The sequence below is a fragment of the Hippoglossus hippoglossus genome, chromosome 5 (genome assembly GCF_009819705.1).
Source record: "Hippoglossus hippoglossus isolate fHipHip1 chromosome 5, fHipHip1.pri, whole genome shotgun sequence".
Lineage (NCBI taxonomy): Eukaryota > Metazoa > Chordata > Actinopteri > Pleuronectiformes > Pleuronectidae > Hippoglossus > Hippoglossus hippoglossus.
In genome coordinates, this window is record NC_047155.1 from 21,280,417 (window position 1) to 21,296,626 (window position 16,210).

At 43.3% G+C, this 16,210-nt stretch overlaps 1 protein-coding gene across 2 annotated transcripts in view; it reads right to left on the reverse strand.

Moving 5' to 3' along the window:
* LOC117761346 (A disintegrin and metalloproteinase with thrombospondin motifs 9-like) overlaps positions 1-16,210 on the reverse strand; it is a 47,326-nt gene that overhangs the window by 22,538 nt on the left and 8,578 nt on the right. For both annotated transcript variants that reach the window (XR_004613818.1, XM_034585151.1), the window contains exons 10-26: positions 15,842-15,983; positions 15,150-15,254; positions 13,999-14,144; positions 12,975-13,156; positions 12,725-12,861; positions 11,722-11,839; positions 11,461-11,556; positions 10,168-10,334; positions 9,833-9,962; positions 8,660-8,786; positions 8,343-8,553; positions 8,100-8,264; positions 7,332-7,493; positions 6,416-6,535; positions 4,485-4,592; positions 4,239-4,406; positions 1,125-1,370 (exon numbers count right to left, since the gene is read on the reverse strand). Coding sequence is in view for 1 of the 2 variants with exons in the window: in XM_034585151.1 (XP_034441042.1) it covers positions 1,125-1,370; positions 4,239-4,406; positions 4,485-4,592; positions 6,416-6,535; positions 7,332-7,493; positions 8,100-8,264; positions 8,343-8,553; positions 8,660-8,786; positions 9,833-9,962; positions 10,168-10,334; positions 11,461-11,556; positions 11,722-11,839; positions 12,725-12,861; positions 12,975-13,156; positions 13,999-14,144; positions 15,150-15,254; positions 15,842-15,983 (2,530 nt within the window). In the remaining variant the exon portion in view is untranslated. The remainder of the gene's footprint in view (positions 1-1,124; positions 1,371-4,238; positions 4,407-4,484; positions 4,593-6,415; positions 6,536-7,331; positions 7,494-8,099; positions 8,265-8,342; positions 8,554-8,659; positions 8,787-9,832; positions 9,963-10,167; positions 10,335-11,460; positions 11,557-11,721; positions 11,840-12,724; positions 12,862-12,974; positions 13,157-13,998; positions 14,145-15,149; positions 15,255-15,841; positions 15,984-16,210) is intronic.

The following is a 16,210-nucleotide window of genomic DNA, read 5'->3' on the forward strand; positions in this document are numbered from 1 at the left end:
CAAACAGATGCTGAGTGAAAAGGAGGTGTTAATGAGTCCTCAGAGGAACATAACTGAGTATGATATACATTTAATGTAAACAAACAGCAAGGCTAAACTCATGGCTGTCTTTGTCAACATAGAAATAAATGGTAGGTTAAATGCACAGGAACAAATGACCAGCACACACACAAAAATCCGTTATGTTATATTCATCTTACGTCAAATGAGCGACAAAGTTTGCTGATTTATAAAATACATATCCTCAGGACAGAAGACGGAAGAGTGACCAGAAATAGCTGTGATTACTTCCGAAACTTATTTTAAGGTCAAAGACATTTTTGGACATTTGACATTATCACTGACCCAGTTTTTTAAAAGCAGCTGAACAATACAGAGAACGAGATTGAAGGAAGGGGGGGGGGGGGGGGGGGGGTTGTTGAGGATGTTGGGTCACACAGTCCTGTTACATCACAATGGACAAGGCCAATGTCCTTAAAAGGCAATTGACATTAAAGAACTGAGCATCTTCATCAGTTTACATATCACACTGCAAGGATAAAACAACTGGTTCACCAACTGTATAAAATGACATGGGTATATTCATTGGACACCCAAAAGGAAATGCTCCATATTTTGGCACCTACGCCTATTCACTTCCTTAATGTGAGCAAGATGAAGCATTACTCTTCTGTGCAAACCTCTCATGTCTGTTCAGTGAATATAAAGCTGAAGCCACAAGCTGGTTAACTTAGCTTAAAGACAGGGAACTGGTTAGGAGCTAGCCAGGCTCCAAAGGTCACAAAATCAATGTACATGGATACTCTTAAGCTCATTACAACCAAAAGTCTTCTCATCTAGGCAAAAATAAGCCTTTTTCTCCCAATCTCTTATTCTTTTTACATGAATCAACAGTGATTACATGATACACGATGATAACAAGTGAGTAGCTTCTTATTAGTAGGATCATAACAAAAACATCATCATTTCAGTGCTGCTGCTAAAAACTTCTCTGGTCTTCTAATGTTTGCGTCAAAAGTTTAGCTGCACAAGACTTAGCACAAAGGTTCAAACATCAGGCCCCAGTGAAACGGGGCCTGACCACTATGATGTGATGCTGCTGAGTGCACATTAAGATAACTCACCGCGCCCCAGGGTCCGGTCCGCCATTGGTGGGATTGGCTACGGGGCAGGTTGTTCCTGCTGCTGGCATTTGGTGAGGACGGCAAAGGTCGGGACTCACTGGAGCGGGACGGGCATTGGGACATAGCGCAGTCCTGCTCTGTGGTAGGACGATCATCTTGGTCACACTCACTAGCATTCACCTCCTGGTCACTGATGACACACAGTACCTGCCGTGTCGTCTTCCCCTGGCCACAGGTTACCGAGCACTGAAAACACACACACAAATACAGTGCACAAATATCAGTGATCAGTATAAATCCAATGCGAATAAATATCTGAATGCAGACAAAAACAAATGGATCGACAGTTTGACCATTACACCTGCATTTGCAACTCAACACAGATGTGTGTAGTGTAACAAGTATTTAGAAACACGTGTGCAATAAACATGGAGCTTAATGTAAAGTTTAGCCAAAGTAGTTTCTATTATTCAAACAAAAGGAATATGACACAATAACCATGATGCACTGCACTGTACCAATGTAATCAATTGAAAAAAATTGGTTCAATTAGCTCCAATGCTAACAATTAGCTGCAGCTTCATATTTTTAGCCTTTTCTGAGCCTCACTTTCCCTAAATGAACAAATGTTTGTGGCAGTTGGATATATCAGTTGTTACTGTTCAAACTAAGCTGTGAAGAGTTTGTGTGTCTCTGTAAGCAATTGCCAAAGATAGTTTGAGTGAGCAGAACCTCCACTCTGTAACACCACTGTACAACCAACTGAGCGAAGAAAATCCAACAGAGTGAGACGTCTTTTTTCTAGAGGCTCTCATCACTGTCAGGGGTGGCATCTCCCAGCTGAACCTTCATTCATATCATATCAGTAAACTATGCTTGTGTTTTTTTTTCCCGATTGCGTCAGATATACAGATGTCAATAACCAACATCTAAATAATCTAAATAGGCTATAAGTATTGGATAACCGTAGATACCCATTACCAAAGGACTCAGAGCTAGATACAAACTTAAAGTAGAAATTATTTTAAAAAGACCTCGTGTACCTCCTCTATTCAAACTAAGTAATTTAGCTTGTAAATGTCTCTGTATCTTTCATTCAGGGGACGTGAGCTCATGTGCTCTTCGGGAGAAAAAAAATCAATGTTAAACCTTGAAACATGCATATTTTCTTACTCTATCCCTTTATTTCTCAATTCCTTATTTTTCACCACATACTCAAAGCCCTGAAAGTCCTGTACACATGCAAGATACTGCAGCCCAAAATTGCCCCTGACTGTGCCATCAGTGAATAAATGGTGTGTGGCCGAGTGAATGTAATGTCAAGGGCTTTGAGTGGTCAATAAGACTAGAAAATCAGTATATACAAGGGAAAGAAAAGAAACTCATTCCCAATTTAGTGTTTCCTATTGTCTCAGATGTGGAGGTGTTGACCACAGCTGTTTGTTTCTAGGTTGAAAAACCACCCCACAGTTTGCTGGAGGCCAGAAACAGAGACGACCAGCAGAACAATGATAATTATATTTAGATGGAATTTGATGCCACTTACCCACCAAAACAATGAGGAGGCACATTCTAACGAAGGTCCAAGACCAACTGAAAGCAAATATGACTTAGCGTTGAGGATGTGGACACAGATCTCATTCCATTTAAAGAGGACATGCAGGACATTGCCATGACTTCGGAACTGCCTGAAAAAGCAGTTTCCTCTTACAGGACCCAGGAAAATAATCTTTCCTTTTCCTAAGTAACACAGGACAGATCTTACACAAATCTTAATGGTGTCTCCCTCAGCTCCTCTTTAGCACAGTCCACTCTCTAGCTTGTATAAGGTGATCTATTATACTTGTGCAACAGCTGTCTGGTCTAAAACCTCGCCTGGGATTACTCTGTCCAGTGGTTTACAGTGTGCTGTCAAAATGTTGTGGATTTCAAATGATCATAGATACAGTTAGATGGTTTTATACATAAAGCTGGTGTATATGATGTGGCACCAAGTAAAGGTGTTGGATAACGTACTGTCGTCTGTACCATCCCTGACAACAATAACAAAAGTCTGTCATATTGGAGTGTTCTGTCACTGCTAGATAAAGCTATGTTGCTCTTGGTTAGTAAGTCGAGTGTGTGTGTGTGTATGTATGTGTGTGTGTGTGTGTGTTTGTAGCTGGGATAGGCCGCTCAAATCTTTTTTAGCCTTGGGATGAACCATTTCCTTTTAGGGGTCAATGAGTGTCTTTGGCTTTGTATACGTGTGGGTGTGTATGTGCATGTGCAATTGTGTGTGTGTGTGTGTGTGTGTGTGTGTGTGTGTGTGTGTGTGTGTGTGTGTGTGTGTGTGTGTGTGTGTGTGTGTGTGTGTGTATGTGGTGACCAGACCTGCAGTCTAGCTGTACTGTATCACTAGGACTGTGATGAGAAACATCTGTAAACAAGACCGGAGCCCCTCTCTACAGCCCCTTGCATCTCCCAGCTCCAGAGTGCCTCACTCTAACTCTCTATCTCTCACTCACACACACAAACACACATGCACACACACAGTGGTCTTTCTAAAGTTGTGAGGACACTCACATGTTGTTGCTCCTTAACACCCTAACCCTAAAACCAGTTCTCAACCTTCAAGCAGCCAGATAAAGTTGTGTGGACCAATCTAAACATCCTCACAATACTGAGACATTGAACAAAACTTTGTCTTCACATCCATAGAAAGACACATACTGCTTCTCTAGCCTCATTCCAACCCACCTCCAAACCTCTGCACACATTTGCCTTCCAGCTGCAGCTTCCCTGCAAACGTGTACAATAGCATGTGCACACACTATTGTCAGTGTAGGTGAAAAATGATGTAGCGTATACTGAAATACAACTTGCAGGAGGAAAAACATCTGGATGGCAGTATTGATGACACAATTTAAGTTAATCAACAGGGCTGTCTGTCAGTATAATAAGATGCAGATCTGAGGGGAAGTGCTCGATTCAACAGGAAAACTCCTCTCCTAATGTTCACTTATTGTTCTCTACCACATTGGGTGAGCTCATACAGATCGTCATGTTGAGATAACTTACGTTAACTGGGTCAGATATAAGTGAATAAGTGATTATAACAGGTGGTTTTCTTACCACTGTCCATTCCAGCACTTTCCACTGTCCGCAAGCCACTGCTGAGCACACTTCTCTGGCAGGGGGTTTTGGTAAGTGGGCGCAAGCCGACTCCTCTGCCACACCGCCCTGGTTGTCCCGGCAGCTCACATAGCGCATCCGTGTACCTTTGCCGCAGCTGGCAGTACACTGGTGTGCAGACGAGAAAGGTTAAGAGGCTGGAAACCAACAAACTGTGCAAACTGAGGATATGACAGGACAACCAACCTGAGTCCAGGAACCAAACCGCCACTGGGTTTTGTGGGGCTGGTGGGAGGGGACTTTGGTCCCTGGGGGAACAGGGTGGCTGCTGGGACACTGAGCCAGTTCACAGTCCTGTGGAAGGAAGGACACATACACCCGTTTATGCAGCGATTAACAAAGTGAATATACTGTAACAACATCTGTCCCTGGCCACAAAATACCATGAATATCAGAGATAGCTCCTCTGACATGGGACAGTCATTAACAACTTAAACTATATTCCTTCAGCTCTACATTAGAGAGCAGTTGTGTTTCCCATCAACATTTTCCCCCCACCTTACCAAAACAACATTAACAGGGTCCGCCCCGTCAGTTCAAACTATGGATTGTGGCAGTAAGCCACTCAGCATAAAGCCCTGATCCCTGTCATAACAGGTCACAGTGGAGTGGTATTCAGGGCTCCAATGCCCATGCTGGCGTGGTTGCAAACTCCACCCCTAATCCACCCCCTTGTCCCTCACCTTCCGCCCTTTCCTCTTTTTCTCCTCATGCCCTCTGGTGCCCTCTGACCCCCAGTCTCTAGGAATGAGGGCCTTAATCAGGTCACACAGGATCTGAGCAGGCTCCACATTCCTCACTCGGCCACCTAATAGCAACAAATAGGCCTTGTGGTGGTGTGCAAAGTAGCTCTACACACACTTCAAGTCGGTCACATTTTAAATGTCAATTCTAATTGATCTGCTAATATATGACAGATTCTCTGATGATTCTGTGACCTTGTGTGTAAGGGTGCGTGCTGGAGCTTTAATGTTGTAGCTGTACAAATACTATAGGCTCCAGCAGTGTTCAGAAGTGCCCAGCCTTTCTTCAAACTATGTGAGGAAAGTATTGAGCAAAGCCTCCACCTCTCTACTCCTTGTGCTCAGAAGGACTTCCATCCGTCTATCTCTCCCTCGTTTTCTGAGCCTTGCCTGGTGGCTGTCTGCAGTGGGACAGGCGGCCTGTTGGCCCACTTCATGGCTGGCTGGTTAGAATCACAACAAGGTGGGGCGACTGCTTCAGGGTCACTGGTTCTGTCGGCCCAGGGACCGGAATTAAGAGCCGCTTCGACTAGAGGGGGGCCTCATCCTGGGTCTGCATGCTCAGCCCTCTAAAAGGGGTCTACGCCCAACGCTGATCAAACAAAACTATCATTCAGCTCAAAATAGGCTCCTTTGGTTTTTCTGTCTATGTGTTTGTGAGAACAGTCAACAGATGCACATATTACACACATGAACATCACATTTTTCAGTCTGCATGGAGGAGGAGACAGTGCCAAATATTTAAAACTGTAGAATGACTTTTCAACTAACCTGCTCTGTACATTAGTAATTTTTCATCCAATAAATGTAACTTGTGATATTTATCTTAACTATGATTTATTTTGGTTTGTAGTTGAGTGTCCAAGAACAGCTGTCCCAGCTAAAGGGTGTTTTGAAATGAGGGTATGGACAAGATTCAAACTAAGACTAAATACTCTTAAGACACGCATGACTTCTGCCAAACTTTAAGTGCATCTTACATAAAACGTATTTTGAAGAATAACTCTGTAAGGTCGTCCTGCAGCGTTTGAGCTGAGAGGTCTTCAGTTGTATCTCTCTTCATGAGGATGGTGAGGCCGGTACAACCTTCCCCTCTGTTTCTCTCTCCACCAGACTACATCAGACAGCGTAGCTTTATTGAGTCCAGGTGGTCATGACGTGTGTGTGCTTATCTGTGTCTGTTTCGATTGCAGTGTGCGTTAATACGGATGCTATCTTCTCTCCTCACAGTATGAATCAGTTTGTCACTCGACCTTGGAACAACTGTTGCTGCGATGTGGAGATTAAGAGACTGTGGGAAGCTGAGAGAAGTAAAACAAACATGTTAGAGAGAGAGAGAAAGGATGCAAAGAAGGGAGAGAACGCCCTCCTTACCTGGGTGTCGGTGGGTCGGGTGGCAGCGTTACATTCAGTGTCGTCCATGACAGCACCATAAGAGCCGACCACACACTTCACCGCTCTCATTTGGTAGCCTGGCCCACACGAGGTAGTGCACTGGGTTTAAAGAGGGAAAAAAAAGGAGCGGTGGGGAAACATTGAGAAAAAGACAAAAAGAATGCAAGAAAAGAAGAAAACAACAAAGCAACCGCCAAACACAAACAAATAAAAAATTGCACACCAGGGTAGGCGACTAAAGAAAGGGTAATTTTACTCCTCCACTTCCCTGACAAACATTCTTTAGTTTCAGGCAGATACAAAAAAAATGTATCAAAAGTTAACTTCACGAGGAACCGTAGCTCATATACATCACATTGTCCTCTTTCCGTTGTAGGCGAGTCAGAGGGTACTACCCTGCGTTCTCTTCTGCCTCATTGCCTCCAGTGAAACAGGGTCAAACTTGTGTGGCGGCGACTTCAACTACCATTTGAACACGCTTCATTAAACAACTTCAAATATACCTTAACATGCGCATATCCTCTGATGGGTGTGTGTGTGTGTGTGTGTGGGGGGGGGGGGGGGGGGGGGGGGGGGGGGGGTCTCACATTTTTGGGTGTTCGGTTCTCTGTGCGCACACACAACTGAGGCTAAGCATGCACACACACACAGACATATGCATGTATGCATTAACCTATACAAAGCTTTGTACAAGAGCACGACTACCCTTAAAACCCATAGCTTTTGAATATTAAAATTTTCCCGTTTGTTCTCAAACAAAAAGAAGCAGCTTGGCTTAATATCATCCATCCACCAGCTGTACCACTGCATCAGCACTAACCCCACAAATTCCCTTACTGGACAGCGTTGCACAAAGGGCACACTAGTGTCTGCTGTTTACAACAAGGTGACTCACCTGTCCCCAGGGTCCGACCTGCCAAGATGCGCACTCCTGCTGCTGGCATGTCTGCACTGACTCAGGTTTAGACAAGCCACAAAAGCGATCGTCAAGACGGTCCTCGCCAAACTGACACCACGTCTGACGGTGCTTGTAGCCTTTCCCGCATGTAACAAGGCACTGATGGATAAATGTTTCAGGTTTCAAAATGAGTAAACAGTATATGACATGATCACCAGTTGTTATCAGCCCAAAACAGGGAGTGTTTTTGGAGTATATTCCTCACAGAATGCATACAGTAAAGTATAGGTATCGGTATTTAGCTGCACCACATGGGAGATGTGAAACATTTCTGGAATGCAGCCCAAAGCTCCTTGCTCTACAGTGTGTAATCTGTGCAACAGTTTGCACAATCTTACCCTGCAATCACCAATTTCCTAACACTCACTGTACTGGAAGGAGGGGAACAACTCTCCCAAAGCTGAGACATGCTCAATCAACACTGGGATTTTACATTTGACTCAGATCATTGCTGGCTTAAAACTACAGTATTTACACTAGGGTCTGTTTATCTTTATACAAAGTTAAACCAGCTACGTAAACACCAGTGTGAGGAAGATAACTCGCAGATTAATATGTAGGCACAAGATTTATCAAACTACAATTTAATATATAGGAACATTTAATGTAAACATTGTGTATGTGCTGAACCTATCCAGTCCCTTTATTGGAATAACTATACATGAGCAGCAGTTATCAGACTTCCTCAACAAGAACCGTACTGACCTCAGACCAGTCACCAGTCTTCCATTGTGGACAGAGGAATTCATTGCAGGACTGGACGGTCAGCTTGTCCCTTTGACTGCATTTGCTCTCATCACCACCGGCTTCAGCTGCCTTTCGACACACTGCCCCTCGACGGCGGGTGCCCCCACCACAGCTCTTGGAGCACTGCGGCACACGTTTCAACGTCAGCAAGTATAAGCATACACACAACCCATGATCAACGCAAATCCCCAACAATCTTACCTCTGACCAAGGCGAGTACTCCCAGCCACCCGGGTTACAGTCGCCGTGGCAAGCTTCCTTGTCATCAGGTTTGCGCTGACCACTACAGTAGCGGTCATCAACTTTCTGGGTCTTGCCATCTGTACGGCTAATTTTGGCACAGTATATTTCCAGGGTACGATATCCAAGACCGCACTGAGCTGTGCACTCACTCTTACGGGCCACGTGCCACCTGTGTCAAAGGTGATAGGATACATTTTTTTAAATCCCCAAGTGAAGAAAGACTCATTGACTGGTTCATATGAGCAGTGAAGGTTGATTACATTAGTAATACAAACCTGAGTTCACATTCAGTATTGCAGGGCTCAGTGATGACGGCAGGTCTGGCTGTACCGTGACACCTCTGGTCAGACACCACCACCCTGTCTGACTCTCTGCTACAGAGAATCTTCCTCTTCCGCTCTCCTATGAGACACAATGATAGATAGTTTGGACAGTTAGTAAATTTAAAAAGTCAAAGTCTCTAAGCAGAAATACTGAATCCACAGCAATATTTTCATGTATATATATATTTTTCTTTTGGTGGTTTGTTTTTGTTTTATGTTGCATATTCAGGTTTTTAAATAAAAAGAACTGACTTATTTTCCATTATAAGTTGTTCTTTGGTAAGAAACTTACAGGGAGTACATAGAAATCTATGACGAACGTTGCATCTGTGGTTTCATAATGTAATCATTAAATAAAACTCTGCTACCTTCCACTGCCTTACTCAAGCTTCTGCAAGATCCTGCAAGTAGTTATCTGAGGCAACAGCTTGCTCAAGCACAATGTAGATCATTACAGCATCACTGAGAATACCAGAAGCTACGGGTATGTGTGCTTCACCTTGGCTCTCGTGTCACAATGCAACTTCTGTACAGTAGGGTAGAGAGAGATTTAAACATCATGTGGCCCCAAGAAAGAGATTCGCTATCGGTACCTCATGTTACCAAGTTTTGCAGCTCAGTACTGTGAGAGCTTAGTGTGTCCCAGGCTGGCAGAAAAGCCATATAAATCAGAGAATCAAAAGTGCTGAGGGAATTACATAGTTTGCTGTTTATCCTGCTGTGTGAACTTGTTGGTTTCTCTTTGGAATTTACTGTAGGTTGTTCACGCAGGGCAGTGTCAAAAGGCGGATGAAGAGATTCTCAAACAAAGTGCTTGAGTCATAACACATAGCGGGTTTTCGAGTTTACCTGCAATCCGCCTCTGCACACCCACACGCCCCGACATATCCACAATCATGCCAAAGACGGCCATCTGCCACAGCGTACTATGAAGTTGAGCTTTAATCACTTGTTCCAAACCTATAGGTCTAGCATGGGCTTGTCAAGTTTAGCCAGACAATCTGCTCTCCCCTATGCCTCTGGCACAGCGGTTCACATATCTCCTCATCCCTGCACTCACCACTTCATTTATCATTGGCTACGCCCATCACCTCACCCTGCCAACCCCTTGTGCCTCCCCCTCACCTTGGCACAGGCGGCTGCACTCCTGCCAGGGCCCATAAGCATCCCAGAAGAATTGCTGAGGTTTGTCCTCTATAGGGATGTTGAAGGAGTACCTGACATCTGGGTTGTACAGGTTCCCCACAGACAGCACCTACGGAAAAATTCAGACAATGTGGTATGTTTTATAATACAGTCAGTTTATGGGTATTTATGGGCAACAGACTGTCCACATCTTCAAGAGTAAAAGTAAAGCCTGCAGAGGTCTCACACTTGAAGTTTCACTGCTGCTAAGGCCTCTAAACTCATCTCGCTTTGCATTTTCCAATCTGGAATGCTAAGCCATCGTGACAGTTTACCTGGACAATGATCTCCTCTTCGATACGGTCAGTGCAGTTGATCCTCTCAATGACATGGTCAGAGCCACTGTACTCGATGACGGCATTTCCCACTTTAATTTCCCTTTTGAACATGCTGACCACAAACTCTCCATTTAGCAGGAACTCTCCACGGCTAGTTGATATGGCTGCAAGGAGTCAGAGAGAAACCGTCATTTACTGTGGTTGGTCCCACTGACACAGAGGATCACAATGAGCCGTATGTAGTGTAAGTTAAACTAGTGTTGCCTAATTGGTACAAATCTACAAAAAAGAAGAAAATATGAAAAGTATTGTAACAACAACTGTTGACACTAACTAGTGTTATGTTAAAGACAGTGAAAAATCCAGATCACATACATTCCCCAAGTTTCGTAGTAATCTGTCCAAGACTAACTAGCAAACAAACAAATGAAAACAAAATCTCCTTGATGGAGCTTTCTTTGGCATGTGACAGGGCAGCTCAGCATCACTGTGGCTAAAATTTTCATGAGGCACGTGCAGAAGGCACCAGTCAAGCCTTATTGGGGTCAAATAATCCTCTGTTCCTGGAGAAGTCCCATCCAGGGGCACCCTGTTCTGTTTAACAGCCAGTCTGCTGCACTCATTCACCCTAATGTGATTATGGAGCTAATTTCCTGCCTTAACTTTCCTCGCCATTTCACACATTACACTAATATGTTGTGGAAATCGACCCTCATTCCGGCAAGATTGTCCCCACTTTGGGCCCCTAATGACTGTTTCCATCCACAAATAAATACACACAGAATAAATGATGACAACTGAAAGGTCATATTCAGAAGTGACATATAATTAAACATACAGGCGAACAAACAGGCACAGAGAATGCAAGATAATAACAATAACAAGACATTTAGACACACATGTTGACCTTAATGGAATGGTACCCAGAGGGCTGTCTGAGCTCAAGTATTAGCACGTTCGTGGCAACAAGGCATGTATACGAATAGCTGACAAATCAGTTATATCCAGAATGACAGACAAGTAAACTGTATGATACAGAAACAGACATATACAGACACACACCTACTGTATACAGACACATTAAAGCTTATAAACGTACTGACCTGGCAGGAATGGTATCGACAGGCCTAACTTGGGTGTATCAACACTAAAGGCTAACTCCTCTGCAGTACATGACGTTACACAAAAATCTGAACACTGTCATCCACAAAGACAGACAGGCAGAGATCAAACATGCAGCTCAAAAGCAGAAATAGTTATTTCTTTAAAAATACATTTATGACATCTTACCGAGGTAGTTGTCATCATCTGGTTTCCCTGAGTAGCTGTGTTGACGCACATCTATATTTGTAGCACCGCTGGGTATTCGCACTACTTCATTATAGCCTGCAAATGGGGTAAGTAGTTTGTTTAAATCATTAATATACCGAGCTCTGTGTCTTGCTAACAAGAGAGCTCCGCTGCCAGTGTTTATTCTGACGACTAAGCACAGATAAATTATGTGTTGAAGCAATGGGACTTGCTATAACAAAGGGAGGGACTGTGGCTCACCATAGTGGACAATGTTGAAGGTGCCTGCCACAGTTTTGCAGGATGAGTTGTCACCTCCACACACGCCACATTTGTCCCTCCTGGCTTTAGAGTTCAATACATGGTCACAGCCTGCTTGCTGCTCAGTAAAGAGGTAAAAGGGAGGTGGAAGTGGAAGACAAGTTTGAAAAGAAAGAAAGAAAGAGAATAATAGTGAGAAGATTTTTAAACATACAGCTAAAATGATATGTAGGCTCCAAAAACAAAGATGTCGGACTGATCTTCAAAAACATTGATGCTCCAGTTGCAAGGGAAAAGTTAATTGCTGCAACATTAACATGTCACATAAAACGTCTTCCATTTGGCATCAACTTATTCATTTCTTGATGAAAAACTGATTATTAAGCCAGAGTCAAACCCACTGACCCTTGAAATAATTGCAAAATAACTTATTGCGTTACACCCATCTGAAATAAATTTCCCTTTAAAAAGATATATAAATAAATAAAAAAGCACACACAATAGAAATGGTATAAGCTGTTCCTGCTTGTAATTGGCTGAAGCAAGAGACATTTTTTATTTTCTATCAAGGATGAAGAGCTTAGCTTGAGTGCAACAGCACAGATCCTAATGTACATGCCAAGACCAGAGGGGAAACGTTCTGAACCACAATCTAACCAAAGCACTGTGTGTGGTTCAGAGTGAACAAAGAGCAGCCCACTGCTTGGTTCAAGAAGCATACTGATGATGATGCACGATATGTTAGTAATCAAGCTTTCAAACTAAAAACCTTTCTGTCACAAGGGGTAAGGGACGTAAACACATTCTGGTTTGGCAAAGGATTGAACTGCTTATTGAAAATATTTGCTCTAAGGATGCAGAGATATTTATATCCACTCTTTGAGTCAACATGCAGGAGTGGTCCTCAACAGAAACTATATTTGTGATACCAAAAGTGGCTGTACATATGAATTTGAACCATGCAGTCGAATATTGTGAAGTTAAAAAGTCTTAGGGAGCTCACCCTGCACAGGCCCTGGACACAGATGTCGTTGGTATCAGGTCCACACGGCGTGCCATCAATGACCCGGTCCCTGAGCTGATAGTAGGCCGTGCTGCCTGCCACCCTGCAGAACAGCTTACACCTGTCCTTCATCAAGACTGAAAGAGGATGAAAAAGACAGAGACAAATACTTAGTACCAACAGATATCAATGCATAGCTCATTTTATATCTACTGATCATTGGAAAAGGGAGGCTTTGCTGGTGACCCACTTCCGCTGTACTTGGGCACCCAGCGAACGTTTGGAGGTAGACCGTTGATGTTGAAGTGCCTGCCGTCAAAGGCAGCACATTGCTCCTCCCTGAAGTCCTTCTTCTGCTTTGAGCAGGGCTCAGAGTTACAGGAACGAAACTTCATCCGGCGACCAACACAATACATTCCTCCATTCCTGGGCCTGGGAGTGAAATCAAAGAAGTTTAGTGGCTTTAGTAAATGTCTTAAAGCACACTTTATAATGCTTTTTGGGTTTTCCCTTTCCTTTTTTGTGTCCTGTAGCTTCTTTGTACATCTAAAAAGTTCACTGAGTTACAGAGGCCAAACTCTGCAGCAGCAGGAGTCCGTCTCTCCCACAAAATGCCTTTTTGCATTCCTGGCTTTTTTCCGTTTAAGTGTCTATGTCACCAAGTTACATGTAAAGGCTCACTCATGCTCAATAATGGTTAAGTATACATAAAAGGACAAAGCCTTCTGTCCGTTCTCTGCTTTCATTTTGTCCGTACTTTTGCATGTACTCTGAAAGCATACTATTACGGAAGAAACAACAGAAACAGCAGTACCAGTGGAATTTTTCAGGGGGCAGTGTAGTCAATAGTTCAAGTGAGACAACCATACGCACAAGGACAAGTCTTCAACAATAGTAGAACTTATTGAGGAGAGACTTAGGGAGTTGATAAGACACTGCAGGCATCTATATGATCTTACTTTGCCCGGGCACAAGGACAAACATCTGCTTTTGTACATTATAACAACCTCCACTAATGCCGTGTTTGTTGTTGTCAGAAACTCAACTCTTTTGGTATGTAAAAGAAGAATAAATTAGCCTTAACACACATGCCGACCAGCTAGCTTGGCTCAAATTGGTAGGAGACAGCCTGATATATCTGCCTGTCTTGATGAACACGAGCTATGGAAAGAATTTCCTCAAGGTAGCTTGATCTATGGAACACTGACTTTGGCAGCTAAAATAGAGACAAGGTCTACTAGGCATGCATAACTACAAAGAGAGGGACTGCTCACAAAGGTCGGTTGCATTCGCGCACAGCGATCTTGATGCCCCCGCCGCATGTCCGTGAACAGGTACCGAAAGGGCTCCAAACTCCCCATGCCCCGTCCACAGGTGTGGCATCGTGCTCTTTGGCTATACACAGGCCATGCTTGCAGTGCTGTAATGAGAGAGTTAAGGAAAAAAGAGTGACGATAGAAGAATGACGAGAGCAAGAATGGGAGCAGAGGGAGAGATGGAGGTAGGTGAAAGAAAAAAAGAAGACAGAAAATGAAAAAAAAAAGGCACAGAACAGACAGAGTGAACGCATGAAATCTTATCCATAAAACTGGCAACACTTCTATCTGATCTCCCGTTCTTTGAAGCTAATCTGGGAGAAATTATAAAGTGAGGCAAATGGAAAAAAGAGTAACCGAATAAGAAGTTTCATGGCTGTGTCTGGCTGGACAGAGGACAGGAAAACGTCAATAAATACATCTCAGCTCATAACAGGAGGATAATCTTACATTGTTAAACAAACAGACCCCAGATTAAGTGTTTTTCGTGTGGTGCACTCAGGCTTAGCATGGGACGAGGGTTTGTTGTAAACACGAAAAGGCTTCAACATGTGTGTGTATCTTTATTGCTTTCAAGTGCTCACAGTCTTAGTGGCAGGAAACAAGGGGTTTGTGAGAAAATTCTAATTAAAAGCTACACTAAGGCTGTCACCTCGAAAGGGACTATCATGTACAACATAACGCCACCTACAAACATGTCAGTTAAGTGCAATTTCTCAACTTTAAATGTGTCAGTGGCAAATGTTTGGAAAACAGTTCTTTTGTCATTTTGTCATTTCTTTGTATCAAAACGCCTGTGAACAATTTTATGGTCATGAGTCACTGCACAAGCTGAGAGATCAAAACAGGTAACTGTAGTGAGGATAGTCAGCTCACATTACAGAACCATATGAGTATGACACCATAGTGTAATGGATAAAATGTGGCTTTCCCGTGGAGTGATAAAACATTTCACAACTTTGTTCCCTTTGGACATTCATCCCAAACTTTTTCTCAAATAAAACACAATTCCATCCCTTCTGTCTTGCATTTGGAAGATTTAAAATTAATCATAGTTAAAAAAAAAAACTATGTCTAATCATCTGTCTTTAGTTCCACATGACTTTTACCTTTCCGGGGGAGCAATCTGTGCCATCTGCCCACGGCATGTGTTGGGTCCTGCATCCCTGCTGGGCACCCTCTGGACTGGTGCACCACAACCTCCGACACTGAGTCTATTAAACACACACACACACGCATGCACATAAATGTAATGTATAATAAGCACAGTGTAGACAACTCTGTTAATATATGGACTCAAATTGGCAGAGATCCAGTGTATCCCTCAGTATCGAACACTATGCCAGAAGGTGATACCATAGACTGAATTTACTGTATCAGCTTTTTGCCAAATGTCTCTAAGCCAGTCGATTGCGTGACCTTTCACTCTGGGTGGATTCATGTGCCAAGAACACTATTTCCCAGTGCCAGGTGTCAAATGTAATATGGAGATATTTCTGCACAATCCCTTTAAAATTCAAGATAAATATACAATAGCTCGGTGGTTTGATGTAATGATTCCAGCTTGATTCCAGCTTTCTTGAACAGAATTTATAATGTCTTGTCTTACATATTTATTTACTCTTGTTTGTTTGCATCTCAGAAAGATCTATTAGTATGTTGTTAAACACAGCGATTGACTTTAAAGGCTTCACATTGAACTGAAGACGTCTGCAGCACATGATCATAACACAACAGGCTTCCCTCCCAGACCCACATGTGCAACATGACAGTTTAGCTTCAGGACACTGGCTCCACTTACCATATAAGGGCACACCTGCGTCCCCGGCCCAAATATCAATTCGCACTGTTTATTGACATTGTATATCCGCCCAGGCAGCTGCTGGGGGAGACTGTACGGCCTAGAAACGGGCTCGTCAAGCAAGCATTCGCCATATCCTGTGCTATTAAGAAATAAAAATAAAATGACTTAAAGAAAAAAGAGAAAAACAAGAGACACAGACAGAAAGAACACTCAGTAGAGCTGGAGAGGTCATTTTCCTGTACATATCTAGAACCCGTACTATACACTGTGTCCTGACCGGTTTCTGTTTATATTCAGTCCACTACAACCATCAAGCACAACAATAAAACTGGCGACTGGTTTTACTGCTGGGGCTGATTGGTGCAC